Raw genomic sequence first — 16,306 nt, 5'->3', positions numbered from 1 at the left:
TCACTTGTAGGAAGGTTCCACAGAATGGAGTCAAGGTAAAACAATAAAACGCGTAGTCAGGGCGGGAGGGAGACGCAAGAGGGAAGAGATATGGGAACATATGTATATGTATAACTGATTCACTCTGTTATAAAGCAGAAACTAACACACCATTGTAAAGCAATTATACTCCAATAAAGATGTTAAAAAAACAAAACAAAACAAAAAAAAACGCATAGTCAGTGCATGTGATATAAAAAGGTGTATATTCTACATATATTCATAAAAGAAATATTTTAGTTCAAAAAATTAAAAGCCTGATCTAAGATTGGAATTATTCTGGGACTGCCTAGTAGTAATGCTTAGGTCTTATTGTGTTTGTATCATGAATATATATATGAACTATTAAAAATTAATATGATATAGTCAATAGACAACTCTGTCCTACATTTATGTTTATTAAAAACTGCCACAAACAAACAAAGCCTGTACAAAAAGCAGCCAGGGCATCGATCACTTTAAAACCATAACTTTGAGAGACACAGTTTGCTTAGGACTCCACCATCTTCTAACTTAGCCACGTAGTCTTCCTCTGCCACGTCTTCTTCTTCTTCGTCTGCCATAAACAAACAAAACCTGTACAAAAAATATCCCATAGTACCTATCACTTTGAAACAGTAATCTTGAGAGACATTATCGCTTAGGACCCCCTCTTCCTCTGCCCTGGCCATGTCTTCTTCCTCTTCCTCGCCTGCCATAAACAAACAAAACCTGTACAAAAAAATATCCCATAATACCTACTACTTCGAAATAGTAGTCTTGAGAGATATTATCGCCTAGGACCCCCTCTTCCTCTGCCTCGGCCACGTCCTCTTCCTCTTCCTCGGCCTCGGCCTCTTCCTGCAACTGAGGGAAGAGAAAAACAAAGTAAAGGGAATTCTCTTCTGTGCTGATGTTACCTGGCCACCACAAACAGTACCTACAGTAAAGAAAAGTTTAATTCAGCTTCTCTCAAATGTAACCTCAGTCACCCTTTCCCAACAGTTTACCATACAGAACCAAGAATTGCTGGCCTACTAATACCTTAATATTTGTTTCATTTGACTTTATTTACTGAGAAATTCATCAAGTTTTAAAATATTTTTTCTTTGTATCGTGCCTCAAATTCACCACAAAATAAAATACAAATGATTTGAACCTCACACAAGATGAAAAAGATATAATACTAACGGAACAGAACACAAACACTATGTGCCAGATGTTTCTGTTACTGTATAGAATCCAAGTTAGTTAATTCATGCCAAGAAAACTTAAAACATATTACATCAAATAAAAACTTCCTGACTTTTCAGAATCTTAAGTCATCTGATCTAATCATAACCTAGTACTTTAATCCAGTAGCAATATCCTTGTTACCTGGTCATCCTAGCTCTGAACTTTTCATTTTCAGACATCTATGAATATTTAAAAAATCTTGACATTTCTACCAATTGTTCCTAGTCTTACCATTCAAAGCAACAGAGTTAAGTCTAGCACTTCTCTTAAAACAAGGCAGATTAACCACACTTATCTCTAATTCCCTCTGAAGTACTATTCATGATAGAAAAGGAATAAAAATGGCAAATATCCATAAGGGGGAAAAAACAAATGCAGAAAAAACACAGTGGTTGAAAGATTTCAACAAATTTTTTAAGTCAGAAAATAGACTGAGAACTACAGATGTTTAGTAAAGGAAGAATAACTTCTAAAAGACCTAGGACCTTGGAAGCCAGGGGTGAGATGATGAGGCAGGGGGCTGAAAACAGGGTTGGGGGGGAAAGGTTGACAATCCTTATGCAGAGCAGTAGATTGGCTAGTCCTCTTCCCCACCTTGCAAAGCTAATCATTATTTCCCTGACAGGTAGGTAGGAAAGAAAAGATAAAAGTAACCCAAAGACCTTGAGACAGAAAGGCTTCAGATTTGAAAACACTTGGAAAGTGGATGGCAGCAAAAGTCACAGAGCTGGAGGGAAGGAACAGGGGGATCAAGTCAGCGTTTTTCAAGCTATGTGTTACAACCTGAATTTTTTTTTTTTTTTAACTGAAAGAGAATAGGATAGGAAGGTTAAGGGCATCTGCATGTATTAAGACTAAATAATTCTTCCTGAAGCTTCTGTTTCATTTATATGTATGAATAGGTCATGATGTAAAGTACAATATACTTCTTAGTGTGAGTGGAAGGAAAAGTCTCAAAATCATTGTGTTTAATATCAGCCCCTTTCTCCTGCCCTTCTCCTGTAATGCTGGCTGCCAGACATATGTCTCCCACAGTAGGTGACTAGAATCTTTTTCTGAGAAAACCAGCTCCAGAAGAGACTTCCAGATCCTGAAATTTTAGGTCTCCTCAGTAGAGAAGCCAACTTACTTTGAACCCACCCTCTAAGGAGTTCAGCCTCCATTCCCAAAAGTTCTCTTTTCAGAGTCCTTCTTAAACAACAGATGGCCAAAATGCAAGATACTATAGTAAAACCTTCAACATAAAGACCAAACTAAGAGATCAAATAAAAAGAGAAACCAGAGAAAACAACACCAAGTACAGAATAAAAGACAGAGAGGAAAAATAAAAGACTCAGAAGGAATCAGTCAGAAGACCCAATGATTAAGAATTCCAGGAAGAAAGAACAGAACGAGCAAAACAGAAGAAATTTATCAACGTTACACAAGTAAATTTCTTAGCTCTAAATGGCAAGAATATCCATACTGAAAGGGTCCACCAAGTACCCAGAACAACAGTGGACAAAATGCTAAGTCATTAAGAAATTTCAGAATAGCAGGAATAATGAGTCAATCTCTGGGCTTCCCTAGTGGCGCAGTGGTTAAGAACCCCCCTGCCAATGCAGGGGACAAGGGTTCGATCCCTGGTTCGGGAAGATTCCACAGGCCTCGGAGCAACTAAGCCTGTGCACCACAACTACTGAGCCTGTGCTCTAGAGCCCGCGAGCCACAACTACTGAGCCCGCATTCTACAACTACTGAAGCCTGCACGCCTAGAGGCCGTGCTCCACAACAAGAGAAAACACTGCAATGAGAAGCCCGCACACCACAATGAAGAGTAGCCCCTGCTCGCAGCAACTAGAGAAAGCCCGCACGCAGCAACAAAGACCCAGTGCAGCCAAAAATAAATAAATATAAATAAATAAATTTATTAAAAAAAAAAAGACTCAATCTCCAAATCTTTCAAAGTGTGCAGGGATTAGGGGACCAGGCCGTGCACAAAGGGACAGGAAGTAAGAACAACATCAGTCTTTTGAATAGCAATACCAGGAACTGTAAGAAACACTGTATGTACTCATGGTAAGTAGAGGCAATTAAAACAAACCAACCAACCCGTGTTGTTTGCAAATATAAACATATTTTCAATAGCGAATTAGGGTATAAATACACCAGACACAAAAATGTTTATAATCCTTCAAACTTACCAGCTTCCCTCTTCTTAGACTTCACCTTCGGTTCAACATCCACGAGAAGTGTATCCAGAGGTAAGCTGTCTGGCAGAATAAAATATCGAATGTTATTTCCTCGAATACTCAGTGTTTCCAGCTGTACAGGTTCTCTGTTCTTCAGGGTCATTTTCACAGCTTTAAGATGTGTATTCATGCTGACATCTACACCTGGAGGGAAAAAAGAGGGCAGTTACTAGCATAATAAGGAAAGCAACCAATTAATCTATCAAGCCACTTTTAGTACCATGTTACAGAAGAGTATTATCTGTTCTACAACTGGTAATGATGTCAGTATAAATCAGAAATCTTTCCTTCACTAGATTTTTCCTTAGCTTGCTGTTTACTAATCTTCTGTATTCTTCTTTCCCAAAATTAATAGACTTTTGATACATTCCATCTTGTTGGGGAACTTGATACAACGAGGGACAGGGGAAAAAAATCCAAAAGATTTATGATCTCTTTCTATGTTCCAGGAACTGCATGCTAAGGCATTTTAGTTTAATCCTCAATGTCCTTATGGTAGATAATATGATTATCCCTATTGTGAGGACTAAAATATATATTCAGGATATAAGAAACTTGAAACAGTGGTTGTCAGTGGGGGAGGGAATTGGATTTTTACTAGATTTTGCTCCCCCAATTTACTAAATTTTCCTCCTGGGACATCATTTATTAAGTGCCTACTGTATGTGAGGCAAACCTTACATTACATTACTTTTGTGAGTGTCTTCCACCACTAGATTTTGAATTCCTAACAAGCAGGAAGAACACTCTGCTTCCTCTACAACATACAACACACAGCTCAGAAAAGAGCAGACTAAATCACTGTTTAAAATCACGGAATTTTAACAGGACAGAAATTACATTTCCTCAGATACGATCAGACCTTAAACTATACAGATTTCCTTTCATAGCAATTGGTGTTGCAAAGTTCTAGCAGACTCACAAATATTATCAGTTTAATACTATATATTTCTCTTGTTTACTCAGATGCTGGATCTACATGTTAAAAAATTATTTATAAATTTACAATTTAAATATTTCAGAGAGTAGAATGGTACCATATGCTAAGATAGCATTTTCTTTCATCAATTCTTTTAAAAATTTGCCCTTTTTTGGGGTAGCAGCTACTATTAGTGAAGAATCACGGTGGCTTTAAATATAAAACTACATATCATACATACAATATCATCAAAGAGTTAGACAGCTAAGAAAAAAGACAAATGTAATACTCTAATATGTTATGCTTAGATAAAATTATGGTTCTTCATCACCCCCATCCCATTTCCCACATATTTTTTACCCAGGATAATCAGACATGGAAACCCCATCCTCTATCTTCAAGGACTTTACAATCTAACAGGGGTCACAAAATTCTGATACAAGTAATATGTGTTTCGGAAGATGCAACATTCCAGGGGATACGTACAGGCAAAAGTAGAAAAGGCATAAAGCAGAAAAACAGCAGTCACACATAGGATAAGCTGGGGAATCCAGTCTGGTCTTAGCACAAGAACTTAAGGTGAGGCTTAAATAAGAAGGTCAATGAAATAATCCAGACAAAAGGAATGAGATTTGTACTATATAAAACATTCATAAACCAAAGAATTCTGGCCTGCAGGTGAAAGAGATAGGAAATAAAAAGTGTTATAAACGCAGTCCAACCTCCATACCTGTGATTGTTCCATGGACCTGTGTTCCATTCTTTAATTCAATGGTTACAGTTTCGTGACTCAATTTCATCAAAAATCTATAAAGACAATAGGAATAAAATGATAAATTTTCACTTTTAACACTTCAAAAACATGTTTATTAAGCCAAAGAGTGAAATTTCTAGATGCTGAAAACCTACTATGGACGCTATCTGCACCAATTCCTGTTAATAGCGTGCATAACAATTTCAGCTTTCCCTGAATGATACCCTTAACATTTATGAAAGAGCACAGTAACAGAAATTGTCACTTGGACATTTCTGATTCTCTAAGCCATTATACAGCTTAACCTCTGATCCATGCATATAGATCCTGAAGTCACTATAAGCCACAAAACTGAAATCAAGAAATTACATGGATAAAAGTGCCCAAAAAACACAAGCTTCCAATTATAAGATAGTAAGTACTGGAGATATAATGTACATGACGGCTATAGTTAATACTGCTGTATGGTATATCTGAAAACTGCTAAGAGACTAGATCCTGAAAGTTCTCACAAGAAAAAAGCCATTTTTTTCTTTTCTTTTGTATACATATGAGATGATGGATGTTAACAAACTTACTGTGGTGATCATTTCACAGCTTATGTAAGTTAAGTCATTATCCTGTACACCTTAAACTTAGTATGTCAATTATATTTCAATGAAACTGAAAAAAATGATACATTATAATTGGTATTAAAAGATTATACACTTATTGTATGTGTATAAATAAGGTAAAAGTCTCCTTTTCTAACCCTCCTCCAGGTATGTGGGGATATTCTAGACCATTTTATATGCAAACATAAGCATTTACATAAAATTTACTTTTACAGAAACTGGGCCATACTATAATGGCTTCTATAACTTTTAGTTCTCATTTAGCATTTAGAGACATTTATGCAAACCCCCACCAAATTCATTTATGCAAATCCTCACCAACACGAATTGTCACCAATCTTTTTTTGGTCAATTTGATAGGGGAAAAAAGGCAATTTGCTTTTCCCTATCACTTGTTGAGTAATTCTTCATGAATACAAGAAATCTGTATTTCTTCTGTTAATTTCCTATTCACGTTATTCACAACTCCAATTAGGTTGAATTCTTCTTTTATTTTCTATCAGTTTGCCACAGCAATTCAAGTTCATGGTTTTCTTTAGCCATACGATTTTTTTTCATTTTTATGTTGTTAAATTTATGAATCCTTCTTGGGTATGTAATTTGTTTAGAAAGATGATTCCCACCCCAAGATTATAAAAAGTCTCTTATTTTCTTCTACTGTTATATTTAGAGTTTTAATCCACCTGGAATTCGTCTCTTTTCTGTGCAATGTGAGGTAGGAAGCTGCCTTTATGATTTTCCCAAGTTGGATAGCCAGGTGCCTCAATAACGTTTACTGAATAGTCATCCATTCCCCTCTTCATCTATTCCTCTGTTCTCCAACTTTTTATTATGAAATATTGCAGAGAAAGCTGAAGGGTTCACACACTATGAAAATGTTACCATTTGTGTGTCCCCCTCCCCCCCACTTACACTGTCACCATATTATCTGAAAGTAAACTGCAGTCACTTCAGCATGCATTTTCTCATGAGGACCTTCTCCCACATAACCATAACACCGCAATCACATCTAGGAAAATGAACAATAATCCTACAATATGATCTAATATACAACTCATATTCAAAATTTCTGGTCTATAGTATGTACTTTGTATACCCTATCACACTAAATGTAGGATTACCTACTTTCCCCCCAACTAGTCTATCCTTGAGGTTAAGGATCATGAACTTTATATCTAATCCTGGATTGTAACAAGGCACTGAATAAGTTGGCTAAAATGTTTCAATGATTAAAGGGAAATCAGCCTTAAAATACAACATATTAAGTGGTATAGACAGCCATCAAAAAAGGGGAAATTACTTGGTCTTGCATAAAGCAACTCCCAAACTTGTTCTCATATAAAGAAAAAACTGTGTTGAATCCCTTCCCTTTCCATATTTGCTGTCAAGAAAAAAAGTCTCTCTTAATGAATTGGTAATGCTTTATTTCACCAGGTAAGAATTCTTTAACTTAGCTCAAATTTAATATAACTATATTAGCCTAGAATTTTAACCTAATGGTTTCTTTCCATTATCAATTTAAAACTTGTTTTTACTTTAATTGTGCCATCCAATAATAACTTCTACTTTTATAAAATTTCTTTCAAATCATTTTTAGAAACAGGCAGGATTCAAGTAAAAATAAAATACTTTATTAATCAAGCAGTCTACCATATGGAAATAAAAGGAAAACCAGAAAGTAAGAAAACCTCTGAAACAATTAAAATACATTTTATCAAGTCCAAGGATATTTCTTTGATAAATAATATTTATCATTATATATTATCTGGTAGTCTCTGTGCTTGGTAATGAGGATTAAAAATGAGTAAGACTAGGCCCCCAAGGAGCTCAAACTCTAGAAGGCAGAACAGACACATGAAAGATTTTTTTAAAAGTAATTACGTAAATTTAAATCACAATGGAGATATGCACAGGTTTTTACCATGAATATAATGTAGCGTGGGTAGGAAGGAGTCAGATCTTAGTGGACTTCTAGTAAGAAGTCTGAAAAGTTGGAAATATGCAGCGAAGAGAGACAAGAGCAAAGATAATAGTAAGAAACAGCACAAGGTACACAGAAATTATAGGTATTACTGTTGGAATACTAAGTCCAAGAAAATGTGTAGGGAAGAGGTTCCTTTCATGGAATGCCCAAGCTCTGCTGAAGAATTCCCCTAGAAGAACTACTGAAGGGTTTTCATCAATGGAGTGGCGTGCCACATCGGAAGACAAATTAGGCAGCTAGAGCAATAGATAGATTAAAGTAATCAAGACACAGGAACTACAAATAGATCAATGAAACAGAACAGAATCCAGAAGTTCACTATCCAGGCAGCGGTTTGGGTTTCACAGGTGTATACATTTTTCAAAATTGGGAAATGCACACTGAATTTCACTGTATGAGATATTTACTTTAAGAAGTGAGATTAAAGAACACAGGTGGGAAGAAAAGGGAGCCTGAACAGCTTAGTGGTGTCGACTGGAGTGGCAAGGAAGGTTAATTGAGGGCAGGAGAAATAAACACAGTTATCCGAGCCCAGGAACCAAGCAAATTCAAATTATTTTCTGATGAATCCTTCACTACCTGAATTCTTTCTGCTTACTGTAACTTAAGATATTCAGATAATACTCAACTATTCAGATAAAATGGTATCCTTCAGTATAGCACTGAAATGGTATCCAAACTCACACTATTAAATTCAAAAATCAAAGAGAACGGGATAGTGAAAGATACTTATATTAGGTAGGTAAATTTGCCAAAACCTGGCACCTTATCAGATTATCAGGATTATCAAGAGGAAGAAGTCAAAGGTGACTCCCAGGTTTTTGGTTAGGGAGACAGTATAACAGTGTCACCAACTGAGATACAGAAATAACAAAAGTCAACCAAAACCGCAAACCAGTTAGACAAACACCCATTTTTCCTGGCGTAAAATACATTCTCCAGTTATTAGAAATTTTGTTTCTATAGTGTAAGACACAGAATAGGATTCAGTACAGCCATTAAAATTCATAGGAAAATTCCGTCACAACACGGACTATCTTTAAATCAAACTGATTCCAAAGAGTATGACATAAAACTTAACTACAGATTCAGACTGGCAGGTATTGAGAAATTGAAAAAATAAACTTTAAATTCTGAGATGTTTCCCCCCAAAGTTATACTTCAAATAAAAATGGACGAAGTCTTCCAGTTATAAGATAAATAAGTATTAGGGATGTAATGTACAACATGATAAATATAATTAACACTGCTGTATGTTATATATGAAAGCTAAGAAAGTAAATCTTGAGTCCGCATCACAAGAAAAATAATTTTGTCTATTTCTTTAATTTTGTACCTATATGAGATGATGGATGCTCACTAAACTTATTGTGTTAATCACTTCGTGATGGATGTAAATCAAATAACTATGCCGTATACCTTAAAGTTATACAGTGCCGTACACCAATTACATCTCAATAAAACTGTAAGAAAAAAAATGGACAAAAAGTTAACCTTAAATGCCCTCTCTACAAACACCACCCTGAATATAACAATGAGGATTTTATATGTTATTTCAAACATACTACAAACGATCTACTTGTCTACCTTCACCACAAAACATAAAGCTCCAACAAGGCACGGACTCTGTCTTGAAAAAAAGAAAAAAAAGAATACATTATGAGAGCACAGTGTAACAGGTGCCCAATAACACTGACAATCCTTGACTGAACAGACAAGAAACTAGCTAAGCTAGTTTGTAACTGCCGGCTGGGTTATTAGAAACCTCTGCAGGCTCTCAGCCTCAAGGAAAAACACCAAAATCCAATCTATTTGCAAGTAGTTTAGAATGAATTGCTCCAATCAGTAAACAAGTCTTCAGTAGGCTCAGCTAACCGGCCAAATTTAAACAGAAATGAACAAGAAATCTCTATTATCTGTGTAATCAGTCAAAAAATACAGAAAAGAGATTCTGTCCCACGTTGGGAGACTTTTCCTAAAGCAAAGTCCTATTTTAAGGGGAAATGTCGGTTGAATAACATTAAGTCTAGTGAGTAACAACAAGGGGGAAAAACACACTAAAAAAAACAACTTATGGAGTCAAAAGTCCATCCCTGATTTGAAACATTTCGGAATTGGGTTTCATTATTTCCAGATAAACTCCTGCAGCTTCTAAGTACTCTTCAAAGTGCGGTGGTAGTTTCATCACGAAAAACGCATTAACTTAAACTACTTACGCATTAGTATTTTTATGTCTCCCACATTCTCAGGGAGCGTGGACCTAGTTATATTTGCCGGCTCCTGAGGGCTGAGACGAGCCAGAAACGCAACCTAGACTAGAGCACAAGTTCTACTCAAAATGAAAGTCGGTAAGAAACCGGGAGTAAGAGCTTGTAAGTCTGGAGCTGCACCTCTAAGGCCTCGAAGACTCTGTGTGGGAAAACATGGCCCGACCTTTACCTCCACTTCTTGGAAAATACGGGGGATCCCCGCGCGACCCAGTCTGAAGCCCGGGCCCGAGCGGCCGCGGCGGCGCGGCCAAGATGGGACGGGAGCGGCGGGCGCCGGAGGCCGTAAGCAGGCCGCGCGCACACGCGGCTTTCGCGCCTCCAGCCTCTGGGGCAGTCCAGCCTCCCGCTCCCGGCCCACACCGTCCAGACCATCCCCTCACAGTCCTCACCCCGCCTGGTCACCTCCTCACCTCACGAGCTTCATCCTAGCGGCGCCGTCACCCTTTCAGTCCGAGAGCGCACAAAACCGAAAAACCGAGCGCCGACCGGCTACGAATATGAATGGCCGAAAACACTCCCAGGGTTCCGACGTAAAGACCGCGCGTACCGCTGCGGACGCACGGCGGAAACGCCGAGACCACCCTTGAGCTACTCGCTTCCGGCCGTGAGGAGCGCCACTGCGGCCCCTGGCGGCTGGAGGTGTGCCTTGCAACTGCTGAGGGGGTTTAGGGCTGCTTTAGGAGGAAACTTCCGGTAAGAGGGAAATTTTAGGAGATTAAATCCCATTAGCGGGCATGGCTGGGCTCCGTGTATTAAGCAGCACGAAATTTACTCCTTAATGAAAGGAAGTTCTGGGAGAAGTCCAGAGGATTATGCTAACTCTGCTCCAACACCAGGAACCTCAACATTACTTAACGTGCCTGAAGAAAATCACACATTTTTTTTTTAAATGTCAACTTTTTAAAAATTTAATTTTATTTATTTTTGGCTGCGTTGGGTCTCTGTTGCTGCGCACGGGCTTTCTCTAGTGGAGAGTGGGGGCTACTCTTCGTTGTGGTGCGCGGGCTTCTCATTGCGGTGGCTTCTCTTGTTGTGGAGCACAGGCTCTAGAGCGCAGGCTCAGTAGTTGTGGCACGCGGGCTCAGTAGTTGTGGCTCATGGGCTATAGAGCACAGGCTCAGTAGTTGTGGCGCATGGGCTTAGTTGCTCCGCAGCATGTGGGATCTTCCCGGACCAGGGCTCAAACCCGTGTGCCCTGCACTGACAGGCGGATTCTTAACCACTGCACCACCAGGGAAGCCCAGAAAAATCACCCCATTTAACTGATTATTTTCACTTTAAATTCTGGTCACAAACCTCAAAAGGGTTCCCCACAGTGCCCAGAGATCCAGAGATCGTGTTATGCTTCTCTAATGGATACTTCCTCCTTTAGCCTAGGTGATCTCCTCTAAAACTATGGCTTTAATTTGTATCTCCAGCTTGGACTTCATCGCTGGTCATCAGAATTCTTGAATGTTGTGAGGCAATTCTCATCAAACATTAATGTGCATAGGACTCAACTGGAGGAAATTTTAGAATGAAAATTCTGATTCCGTTGGTATGGGGTCTGAAATTCTGCACTTCTAACAAGCCTTCAGTTGATGAAGATGCCCCTAGTCCATGGATCTCAATCTGAGTAGCAAGACTGTAATGGACATATGTGTGCTGCCTTCTCAACATCTATCCCCCTGTCTTCCCAACAGTTCCTAATAATCTCCTGGTGATCCAATGTGGACCAAATTGCTATAATTTTTCTTTGTTTTTATTTTTTAGCTTGAAAATTTTTTAGTATTTTTACATAGTATAAAATTTCTCATAGTATAAAACTGTCAAGAGTCCTGAAATAAAGTCAGCAAGAAGGGAGCAACAAAGGAAAAGCCTTTATTTGCTGCTAGCAGGAGGGTCAGTCTGAAAGTGAGACTACTCTGTCTTCTTGGAGTTAGCTGAGGTTTTATATATTACAGGCATTTAGATTGGTCATAAGAAAGAAAAGGAACAAGGAAATGAGAATGTAACATGTGGGGCAATACAACTATTTCATCATTAGTTTTTAGAAGTAGATGTCTTAATGATAAGCATGCGCAAAAAAGTACATTCTGCAATTTGGAGTGAGCAAGGAAAGCAAACAATTTAAACAAATCCAGATTACATTCACAATTTTAAGTTTGGCAAAAGAATTTACAAGTAGGGGCTTATGTTTCTTGTGTAGGGTTCTGAAAAAGAACTTCACAAATTTACAGAACCATAATGTTCAGCACCAAGATGCATCATTTAGGCCACAGCATTTGTTTTTAGCATGTGCACATGGCAAAAGATGAACCAATCACAGCTCTCCCCCCCGGGGACTTTCTCAGGAGCTCTCAGGAATGGAAGCCTCTCTTTTTACTAGGATAATTCGCTGTGAGCTTATATGATCTTTGAAAGCTCAATCAAGCAAGATAATTTATTCACTGGATCATGATTATTTTTTAGTAGACAACAAATCAAATGACCCAACTCTGAAGTGTATAATACAGTATTGTAAAAGCAAACTATTTTATATTTTCACAGCATGCTTCAACACCTGATTGTATTGTTTTATAAAAGAAAACCTAGAACAAATTGCACAGGAATTATACATCAAATATGAATTCCTTATGTATCAAAAATAAATACATACAATTTCATATGGTGTGACATTTGTAAGGATTCCAACGCTCCTGATTGTGGCCAATACAAGTATAGTGGAATAGATCACTCAGGAGCAGAGGCCCTGGGACTTCCCTGGTGGTCCAGTGGTTAAGACTCCATGCTCCCAATGCAGGGGGCCCAGGTACCATCCCTGGTCAGGGAACGAGATCTCGCATGCAGCAGCTAAAAGATCCCGCGTGCTGCAACTAAGACCAGATGCAGGCAAATAAATAAATATTAAAAAAAAAAGAAAAAAGAAGCAGAGGCCCATTTTTTGGAAATGGAAACTTGTAAATATGATTTGTGTATGTGTGTATGCCAGAATTTGAGTTACTACAGATAAAGTGGTTTACAAAGAGAGATCCCACCAATTGTCTGACAATCTGAAGGTGAAGACAAATATAGGTCAGATATTCTATCAACAGTAGATAACCAGCTTTAATCAGGTTGGCAGTCTACTCCTGAGTTTTTCCCCAATTCAAGCCGTTTGGTATATGCCATTAAAGTATATTGTTGACCCCTGAACAACTCCGGCGTTAGGGGCACAGAGCCTCTGCTCAGTGGAAAATCCATGCATAACTTACAGTCGCCCCTCCATATCCCCAGTCCCACATCCTCCGATTCAACCAACCAGTTGATGATGATTGTTCAGTACTTTAGTACTTACTACTGAAAAAAAAAAAAAATCCCCGTATAACTGGACTTGTTTAAACTTGTGTTGAACGAGGGACAAATGAATGTATCAGGCACTGGGGATGGGCGGGGGGGGGGGAAGACAGGTTTTTGCCACAACACAAGCTATGGTGATGTGACCAATGGCTTCACCCACCAATACTTCTCATTTTGGTTTTTAAACCACAGAACCTCCCCAAACTAAACTGACAGGCAGCTCAATAAAGTTTTGTGGAAGATGTATTCTCATAAAAACATCAGGCTTCGCAAACTTAGAGCACATTTTGGCTGGACTTGGCTTCAAAAAAGGAGGGACGGAAGAGGAGAACCTCTCTTCAGATTCTCAAGGGCAAGAGCACCCATTTACCCATCCTCACAGCTCTGCAAATGAGGAAAGAGTAGCACAGAAAGCGTGTTCAAAAGCATGGTAGAACCAAGAATCCTAGTGCGAGAACCCTGGATTCTATCTTTAGGGGTCTCTAAGAGTCAAAGCTTTGAACACCCGCCATGACTAAATGTGGTGGAACTTTCTACAATTTCTTGTCGACTCTTGTGCTCTGATGCCCAGGGAGGAAAGTGTGCAAGGAGACGCTGAAGCCCTGCATTTTGGGGAGGCGCTGGAGTGCAGTGCCGGGAAGGAGAGAGAAGGGTCAATCGCCTACCCTTTTCTTTACATTGGCCCCTGTCGAAGATTAGAGGTATCTGAACTGGAAGTCGCAGAGAGCAGTACCTGCAACCAACAGAAGAACCGGTGGCGACGGATTTTCAACACAAACCACCACCGCTGGGGGCGTGCGTGGCTTTACTCCAAGAGACGAGCGGGGAAAGGGAAGCGTCTGCCGCTCGCCGCAGAGGCGCCCACCCGCGGTGCGCGCACGCGAGGCCTCCCACCGCGCCTGCGCTGCGGTCCGACGCTGGCTCGTCTTTCCCCGACGCCCAGCAGTCCGGGCCGGGGTGAAAAACTGCGTGAGACGCAAGTAGCGTGGCGGCCATCTTCATCTTCTGGGCACGTCAGCTGAGCCGGTTCAGGCAAGAAAGGAGCGTTGCGCAAGCGCGCCCAAGACGGTCCCAGGTAACTCCCATCTGACGGGCGAGGCGTAGCCGTCATCGCCGGAAGTTTGGCGTTTCTGCGCCGCGGGAGAGGCGGCGGTGGCGGCAGAAGCGGCTGTGGCGGCAGAAGCAGCTGAGTGTCTCCCGATACCCGGATGTGAGGCGGTCTGCTAGCTCTCGTCGGACCCTCGGCCGGGAGCGAGGAAGGTACGGTAGCGTCCCGACCGCCCCGCCGCCCGCTGTCGCGTCGCTAGCGTCCTCGCTTCCCTGTTGCCAGCCCCTCCGGAGAGCCGGACGCTTCTCCCCCTTCCTGTCCGCCCCTCTGTGTCGTGCTGCCTCGCACGCCCTTCCTACTCCTCGGGTCCCGGCTCCTGGCGCCCCTGGGAGGGAGTGGGCGGCTCGGAGGCGCGGTCGCCTGAGGCAGGTAACCGAGCTGCGCGGCTCGGCTGCCCAGTCGCCGCATCACCTGCCGCGGCCCGCTGGGTGGTCAGCGGTAGTAAGGGGCCGTGGCCGAGGACGGGGTCAGGCCGGGCCTCCCAGGCGGCCGCGCGGGCTTCCGGAGCCCCCGAGGTGGCGTGCAGCCATTGCGGCGGCCGGGGAGGTGTCGGCGCCGGCCCGCAGGTAGCCCGGCCTCGTCCCCACCCCCGGCGTCTTTCCTTCCGTGCGTCTCCCCCGAACCCGCCGTTCCAGCCCTGGCGGAGCTGCGGTCCTGCGGCTCGCTCCCCTGCCCGTCGTCCCCCGCCGACCCTGCGTGAACCCTGAGGCCTCTGCAGTCTGCGGGGCGGGATGTGGGGATCCTGGCCTCACGGTCCTTAGACTGGGAGGGGAGCTGTGGCCCGGGTCCAAGGTCATAGTGTGGTTCTGGTTGGACAGGATGGTCTGGGCGCAGGCAGGGCTGCTCAGGAGTAGAAATTGGGTGTGTTGAGGGGCATAGTGAAGTTTGTAGAGATAGATGCGAGCAGAAGAGAATTGGGTCCTCGATTTTGATCGCTATTCTTAAGATTATTTTATAACGGGGGTTTGTTTTTCTCGGGCAGAATGGGAGAGATAGCAACTCCAAAAATTGGAGAACATTGCCGCTCCCACACACTTAACCTCCCCCTCCCTCATCCCCAAATGTTTTGTTTTGAAATCCCGGCACGTACGGTATTTTCCAGGAGTGGGGGCGGGGGAGGAGGAAGGAGTTAAATCCTTGAGGTTTTAGAAGTACTGTGCATCTTGTTTTCGGGTAGCCTTCGGTAGCTGAAAAGGGATTCTTTCAGCAGGAAGTAGTTGCAGCACACAGTATTCGAATAGTATTATCAAACGATGTTTCAGTAAATAGCCTTAACAGAAACCAGTAAAAGAATGCTACTTAGTGGAAGAGTAGGATGTGGGTGTGCTTTGTTTTTTCCTCACCTAAACGTTATTTAAAAAAAGAAAAAAAAAAGGGTAAAACACAATTTCAGTTTAAAACATTTTGGATGCCATGAATTATGTTATATTCAGCCTCTTCTGATTAAGTCCTTAGTTTTTGCTTTACGCAGGGCATCAATACCAATGGAACTTTTTTAATTTGAAAAACTTAAAAAAAATCTCACCGTGGAATTAGAAATGAGAGTGGGATAAAAAGTGCTTAATTTGGAATCTGCAAATTCAGACCTAGAGCATGTGCAGAAATGAGAAAGCTGTAACAGTCACTTCCCCCTTTTGGGCAGAATGCAGTGTATGCCCCTTAGGTCAGATGTGTGTCTTTGGAAGTACCCTTAGAACAAAATCTCCCCTATGTTATGAGCTTCTGCCCACCTTACTAATTCCTGGGTAAAGAAAATATGCTGTCATTTTTCGTTGATTAGTATTACAATTCTGTAGTGAAAAAGTAGTTTTTTTTAACATCAGACCCAAACAAGATTTTGTGCTAGGCCTTTAA

General features: G+C 41.1%; 2 protein-coding genes across 10 annotated transcripts in view; one reads left to right on the top strand and one right to left on the bottom strand.

Moving 5' to 3' along the window:
• Positions 1-417: 417 nt before the first annotated feature.
• On the bottom strand, positions 418-14,648 carry SNRPD1 (small nuclear ribonucleoprotein D1 polypeptide). Of its 6 annotated transcripts, none has more exons than XM_059893810.1 (5): positions 14,078-14,648; positions 5,135-5,211; positions 3,438-3,629; positions 781-885; positions 418-615 (listed from the first exon to the last, which is right to left on the bottom strand). In XM_059893810.1, the coding sequence occupies exons 2-4, from the start codon at positions 5,202-5,204 to the stop codon at positions 809-811; spliced, it is 339 nt and encodes a 112-aa protein (XP_059749793.1). In that variant the 5' UTR covers positions 5,205-5,211; positions 14,078-14,648; the 3' UTR covers positions 418-615; positions 781-808. The 6 variants fall into 6 exon arrangements, with proteins under 6 accessions (XP_059749793.1, XP_059749790.1, XP_059749791.1 ...); XM_059893807.1 differs by lacking the exon at positions 14,078-14,648 and adding an exon at positions 10,437-10,576 and having other exon boundaries at positions 777-885; XM_059893808.1 differs by lacking the exon at positions 14,078-14,648 and adding an exon at positions 10,437-10,576 and having other exon boundaries at positions 418-595; positions 777-885.
• Positions 14,135-16,306, top strand: part of ESCO1 (establishment of sister chromatid cohesion N-acetyltransferase 1) — a 65,855-nt gene continuing 63,683 nt past the window's right edge. For 3 of the 4 annotated variants that reach the window (XM_059893802.1, XM_059893804.1, XM_059893803.1), the window contains exon 1: positions 14,140-14,604. The gene's annotated coding sequence lies outside the window, so the exon portion shown is untranslated. Of the gene's footprint in view, positions 14,605-16,306 lie in introns of all 4 variants that reach the window. The other variant, XR_009497170.1, reaches the window with a different exon arrangement.

This window comes from Balaenoptera ricei, chromosome 14, assembly GCF_028023285.1.
Source record: "Balaenoptera ricei isolate mBalRic1 chromosome 14, mBalRic1.hap2, whole genome shotgun sequence".
Taxonomy (NCBI): domain Eukaryota; kingdom Metazoa; phylum Chordata; class Mammalia; order Artiodactyla; family Balaenopteridae; genus Balaenoptera; species Balaenoptera ricei.
This window is presented reverse-complemented; position numbering and strand designations above follow the sequence as displayed.

What these genes read in the sequence shown, in the direction of transcription:
- SNRPD1 (XM_059893807.1), bottom strand. An exon ending in GGTCCATGGAACAATCACAG is followed by an intron (nt 3,630 to 5,134) that starts GTATGGAGGTTG and finishes TTTTCCCTCCAG; the next exon opens with GTGTAGATGTCAGCATGAAT. An exon ending in GTCTAAGAAGAGGGAAGCTG is followed by an intron (nt 886 to 3,437) that starts GTAAGTTTGAAG and finishes CTCTTCCCTCAG; the next exon opens with TTGCAGGAAGAGGCCGAGGC.